At 38.4% G+C, this 6,710-nt stretch overlaps 1 protein-coding gene across 1 annotated transcript; it reads right to left on the bottom strand.

Moving 5' to 3' along the window:
* Positions 1–3,197: 3,197 nt before the first annotated feature.
* LOC113783348 (cytochrome P450 81E8-like) lies at positions 3,198–6,197 on the bottom strand. Its single transcript, XM_027329462.1, has 2 exons — positions 5,159–6,197; positions 3,198–3,950 (listed from the first exon to the last, which is right to left on the bottom strand). The coding sequence occupies exons 1-2, from the start codon at positions 6,026–6,028 to the stop codon at positions 3,336–3,338; spliced, it is 1,485 nt and encodes a 494-aa protein (XP_027185263.1). The 5' UTR covers positions 6,029–6,197; the 3' UTR covers positions 3,198–3,335.
* Between the last annotated feature and the right edge of the window lie 513 nt (positions 6,198–6,710).

Here is a 6,710-nt window from a genome sequence, read left to right as displayed (position 1 = left end):
ATCATTGCTTGATGAATAAAAAGAAGTATGGAGCTTTCACAAATTAAAAAATAAATAAAATTACAAACAAAGTACATAGAAAAATTGCAGCACACCGATTTTTGAGAAGAGAAGTTTCCAAAAAAAAAAAAAAAAAGCAACAGGCAATTTGTTTGGTGAGTGGTCCATTATCAAATGGGACTAGCCCATATTAATGCCGTGACTAATATGAGACTGCTTTGATATAGAGCATATGTTTCGATCCCATTTGAATCCTGTTCAAAGTTTGTCCGTCCAGCCCATTTGCCATCTATACTAGTAATTATACTCAATAAAGTATTAAATTTGTGCTACAGGGAATATCACAGACCATCACTGACCAAATAAACATAGGACTTACTGCACCTGTTAGGGAGGTAGAAATTAAAGAAGCCTTATTCTCCATGAACCCAACAAAATCTCCTGGCCCAGATGGCATGACACCAATCTTTTTTCAAAAATTTTGGCACATTCTTAAAACAGACATCATTCAGGCCATCAACAGTTTTTTTCACTCTGGCCATATGCTAAAAGCAGTCAATCATAGCATCATATCCCTGATCCCTAAGGTAGAAAACCCCATTGAAATCAAGCAGTTCAAACCTATAAGCCTTTGCAATGTTCTGTATAAAATCATTTCTAAAATTCTTGCAAACAGACTGAAAAAAGTGTTGGATAACTGCATCAGTAAAAAGCAGGCAGCCTTTGTGCCTGGAAGACAAATTTTGGACAATGTTATTGTTTCTCATGAGTACTTGCACTACCTTAAAAACAAAAGGTAGGGATCTCAAGGTTTCATGGCTTTAAAGTTAGACATGTCAAAGGCCCATGACAGGGTAGAGTGGGGATGCTTGAAGGCAATGATGACCAAAATGGGAATCAGTGAGATATGGATCAACTGGATTATAGAAGGCATCACAACAAGTACCTTCTCCTTCAACATAAATGGAGAATCAAAAGGATACGTAGTACCTTCAAGGGGAATTAGGCAAGGTGACCCCCTATCACCTTACCTTTTCCTATTAGTATTAGAAGGTTTCTCCAATTTATTGGCTCAAGCAGAGAACAACCATAAGCTGACAGGAATGAAGATAAGTCGAAATGGACCATCAATCAATCACCTTTTCTTTGCAGATGACTCCCTGATTTTTTGCAAAGCTGAGAAGGCTCAAGCTGAAGAGGTGATGAGGATACTGGAAACGTATGAACAAGGCTCAAGACAAATGATAACATGGAAAAGTCATCAGTCTTCTTTAGCAAGAATATGGAAGAGGAGGAACAAGAGGAAATCTGTAGTAGACTAGGAAATATAAAGATTGTACATGAAGGGAGATATCTGGGGCTGCCCATGGTCATCACTAGAACCAAGGACCAGATTTTTGGATTTATTAGAGACAAATGTCAGAAACAATCTAATTGGTGCAACAAGAAGCTCTCCCAAGTAGGAAAAGAGGTGTTATTGAAAGCTATAACCATGTCAATGCCAACCTACGCAATGTCATGCTTCAAGCTTCCAGTGAAACTTTGCAAAGACATGCTTTAATGGCAAGGTTCTGGTGGGGAGAGGATAATGGAAAAAGGAAAGTGCACTGGTGCTCATGGAAAAAGATGGCATCCGGAAAGCACAATGGTGGCTTAGGATTTAAAGACTTACAAGGCTTTAATAAAGACTTGTTGGGCAAACAAATCTGGAGGCTGCTCACCTGCCCAAACCTGCTGATGAGCAAGGTGATGAAAGCCAAGTATTATTAGAATGAGTCACCTTTGAGCTATGAAGTACAAGCAACTCCTCTTGGACATGGAAAAGCATGGTGATTGGAGCAAGAGAGGAGGTAAGGAGAGGAGCAAGGAAGAAAGTTGGGAATGGCAATGGCACCAGAATTTGGGAGGATGCTTGGATTCAGGATGGCAAAGAAGGTAAATTAGAGTCCCCTAAACCCCCAGGGTTCAAGATTAGCAAAGTGAGTGAACTGATCTCCAACTTTAGATGGAACTCACCATTAATTTTTAGGACCTTTAATGCAAGAGAAGCGGGATAGATACTTAACATCCCTGTAAGCCTAACTGGTAGACCTGACTGCTACTTTTGGAGCCACAGCAAGAATGGACAATACACAGTTAGGTCAGCATATGAAGCAATAACAAGAGAGAATAAGCAGCAGGAAGTAAACAGAAGAGTCAAGGCAGAGACAAGCTGGGAAGGAGGAAGTGAAAAAGTCTGGAAACAGCTATGGAAGATGAAGATAAAGCACAAACAAAAGCTGTTTGTTTGGAAAAGCCTAAACCAAACCTTGCCAAGTAGGGAAGCAATACATAAGCGAACAGGCAAAGGTGACATAATCTGCAAGCTATGTGGAGGAAATATTGAAATAGCGGAACACATATTTTTTCACTGCAAACAAGCACAAATGATATGGCGGATGGCACCTTTCCAGTGGGATGGACTTAAGGAACACACTGCTGATTTCAGGAGATGATGGAGTATGTTAATGGAAGTGCAGACGAGAAAGGATGGAAGTGAACACATAGCCTTAACAGTGGAAATACTTTGGCAGATCTGGAAAGCCAGGAATGAAGTTGAATTTGAAGAGAAGGATAGACATCCATGGAAGTTATCAGGAAAGCAATCAAGGACTGGGAAGAGTATCACCAATCACAATAGACCGAACATCAGATGAGCATCTTAGAAACAGAAATAGCACAAGATGAGGAGGAAAGGGTGGGGGAGGATGATAACCTGCTGAACATTAGTGTTGAGGTGGGACAACATGTAGAAGGTCAAAATATGGGAATTGGAGTTACAGCAGAAAACAACATGAGCCAGAAATGTGCAGCTTGGATACTGAAGGAGAGAAGCACTGGGTCAGCAGTGCTGGACCATTTTTTGGCCATTAAATTGGCACTCTGTAAGCTAAAGGAGAAAGGGTGGCAGTATATCAAGATCCAAACGCCATGCACTCAGGTCCTAAATATGATAAGGTATCAAGCTTCTAGCAACTTAAGGCTGGCAACTCACCTGGAGGATATAAAAGATCTTAGCTCAATGTTTAGGAAATGCTCATTTGATAGCTTGCCTGTTGAAATGAATAGACTCAGTGCAAAATTGAGTAGATTAGCTATGCATATACTTTGATGAGGAACTCAAAGCTCCTCAGTGGCCTGGTCCACTTTTGTAAAGTCTAAGTTTGAGTCCTTGCTCATACAATGTATTGTTGTTTCCTTAATATTAGAAATAAAATTTCTATCGTTTCTAAAAAAAAAAGATAAAGTATTAAATTTGTCTCTGTTTTACCTTAAAAACAAATTATTATATAAACTCAACGTTGAGAAATTAAGCTGACCATGGAAAGGCGTGGCTTGTACAATACCTCCAAAGGCTTGGTCTTGCCCAAAGTGACGCCGGATTTTTCATCAAACTCCACCATTTGAGATTCTGCACTTTCCCACTCAAAGCATTGAACCAAAGTGCCCACCGCCAATCCAACAAATCTCATAGCCATTGCAGCCCCTGGACAAGCCCTCCTCCCTTTTCCAAATGGAAGAAATTTAAATCCTTCATCCAAACCCTCGAACCTCTCTGGCTTGAACTCGCTTGGCTCTTCCCATAAGTTAGGGTCTCTGTGAATCGCCCAAGCATTAACAAACAGAGTTGTATCTTTAGCAATTTTGTAGCCTCCAATGATGCAATCTTCAGATGAATAATGTGGTACAAGAGTTGGTTCAGGAGGAAAAATTCTAAGTGTTTCGTTAATTATACAACGTAAATATGGCAATTTGGAGAGATCTGAATCCTCCAGCAAACGCCCGGAGTATGTGACTTGGTCGTCGATTTCATTCTTTGCTTTCTGTAATATGTCTGGATGATTTAACAGACATGACATTGCGCGCTCCATGGTAAAAGCTGAAGTGTGTGTTCCTGCTGTAAACATAATCTAGACAAACAAACTGAAGTTTAGTCAAAATCAAAGCAAAATCGAAATAAATGCTCAGAAATAATAGTAATTGTTAGTTAAACTTCCAAGGAAAAAATATCTGATTTTAGAAACAGAATTGCTTTTATTAATCATCAGTGAAGATCAACTTTGTACGTTGAGACTTTTCTGATCATATAAGAAATATCACGGGATGTTTCTACATTACAAGATTAATTACAAAATGACCTTCATTTCCCTCTATTATGGAAAATTACATCATAATACCAATCAACTATCCATATTGTTTATCAAAATCTAGATTGTTAGACTTACAAAAAAAAAAAAAACCTAGTAGTTTTACATGTTACCACACAAAAAGAAATGTTTTTAACATGCCAACTTAGGCAGCCCCTTGTGCATCAAAACTCAGTCCTGGAAACCTTCAAGGGGCCAGGTTTTTAGAGCTAACACCAAGGTATATATATGAATTAGGAACCTCAGCAGTTGAAGTCCTGGCCTTTACAATAGTTGGTTGCCAAGATTATACATCATAGCTCCAATCCATTTTATTAGTAATTTTTAAATTTTCACACAGTTTAAAAATGATTATTTGACTAAACAGAGAATTACTCGTTTCATAACTGTCCCTCAATTTGAATTGAAAGTGTTGTAGTTTTAAATTTTGCAGTGGTTTGTTAAGTGTTCTTGACTGGAAAATATTTAATCATGAATCTTGTAGGTATTTCAAAAGCTCACAAACTACGAGAAACTAAATTGTAAGCTTTTGGACTATAGAGAATTAAGTTTAACATTCAATTAAACTATAAGGGAGTCTTTTGTATTTAACCAAGAAAAATTTGATCTCAGCCGAACTGATAAGGCAACATCAGCCGGGACACTGTATAGGCCATTATAAAATATATAGAAGGCTATTCAGTGATTCCACTAAATTTCCATTTAGCCCTCCAAGGACCTAGGAGTCGACAGCAAAGTCCGAAGTTGTTGAATTTCATCTCAAATGCTCAATTTTCGCCTCTAGTGCACATTGAACCTGTGCCCTAAATAGTATAGGGCAACCTAGAACTACATATCTTGGATGATGCTACATGTATGAATACCATATTGAACAATTTTGTTTTCCCTATATATATATATATAATAATAATAAAAAGGCGCTGGGAGAGGGATATATCCTTTGAAAAAAAAAGACTCAAAAAGAGACTTACTTGCATTATTCCTTTGATAGTTTCATTTGTGTAGTATTCAGGATCAGCATCTTGTAGAGACAACAACGCTTGAATAATTTCTTTTGTTTTAGTTGAACATGAAACATCTTCACCATTCCTTTTCCGAGTTTCTTCAATCAGATCCTGCAGAACTTTGTCTCTTTTTCTCTGCAAGTTAATCGAACTCTTCTCCTGCCCTCTAAAACCAATCCACCTGAAAATTGGAATATAATCACAAATATCCGAGAATGTACTCGGCGTAAATGCATCATCTAACTGATCGAATGGCCATCTTTTGCCAGCAATCATTTTCATTACCACATTGAAAACCAGTTCCAAGAACAAAGAATTCAGGTCCACGACTTTCCAACTTTTCTCATCAGAGCAACTTGAGAATAGTTTTTTGACAATAAAACGCATTTCATTTGTCCAAATTGAGGAGGACTGGAGGAGACTGATTGAATAAAAGATATGGATGGCGGTCAGTCGGCGTAAGTTACGCCAGTGATCTCCGTACGGGGAGAAAACAAGAGTAGTGTGGTTGTAGCCAAGGTGCTTACTGGAAATGGACTCAGGCCGGTTTGCAAAGACGATATCATTAGTCTTGGAAAAGCATTCCTCTGCAAGTGATGGAGAAGACACAACAAGGATGCGGCGAATCCCAAAACGAAGGGAAACCAGGGGACCGTACTTGATGGAGAGCTTATGAAATGCCAAGTGAGGAGCAGTATTTCTCAAGAGGTGGAGATGGCCTACAATTGGAAGGGCTGGTGGACTTGGAGGCTGTTTGTTCTCCTTTCGCTGGAGGTATAGTAATGGAGCAATCAAGATGGAGAAGATCAGAATCAGAACACGCAATAGAATCTCCATGATCAAGAAGCAAGAGGGAGAGGAATTTGGTGTTTCACCCAATTTTCATGTATGAATGATTGAATGGATATCCGGGGTCAGTAGTTTCCTTTCTTTACTATTTTTCTTTTGGCTGTTTTGACTATTTTAAGATTATTACAGAATCTTTTGCAGGAGAAATCAAGCGTCTTAGCTGAAGGCTCATAGGTAGAAGACAATAAACACTTCAGACCAACTTTATGAATTCAACAAGGAAATGTAATAATTGACATTTTTTTTGGGAATTCTTTATAAATGATTTATCAGATCCGTCGAGTTTCTTCCTACGAACTGCCCCAATTATTATATTCAGTTTTACTTTATTTTTTTAATTATCCGAAGCCCTGAGTATTCATTTCAATTATTGATGAACCGTGTTTTGCCTTTCCTTGTCACTGATGATGTGACAACCTTACTGTTTATAGTGTTTTTATCTTGACTAATCTAAGAGGGAATTTTCAATTGGGATTGGTTCAGTCCTATTATATCTCTTCTGATTGGATGACAAGATTATGGACTTTTATGGTATTTGGTGGCATGAATGGTTGTATGTGGCCAGCTCGCTGGTAAGTGTGAGGTTGATTTTGCGTGATGACAAAAATATTGCTCATGTAATTCTTTTGTAGCCCTCAATTATGATTGTAACTTGGTTTAATGAGGTGTG

The sequence above is a fragment of the Coffea eugenioides genome, chromosome 1 (assembly GCF_003713205.1).
Source record: "Coffea eugenioides isolate CCC68of chromosome 1, Ceug_1.0, whole genome shotgun sequence".
Classification (NCBI taxonomy): Eukaryota; Viridiplantae; Streptophyta; class Magnoliopsida; order Gentianales; family Rubiaceae; genus Coffea; species Coffea eugenioides.
Note: the sequence above shows the minus strand (reverse complement) of the source record. Positions and strands in the feature narration are given on the sequence as shown.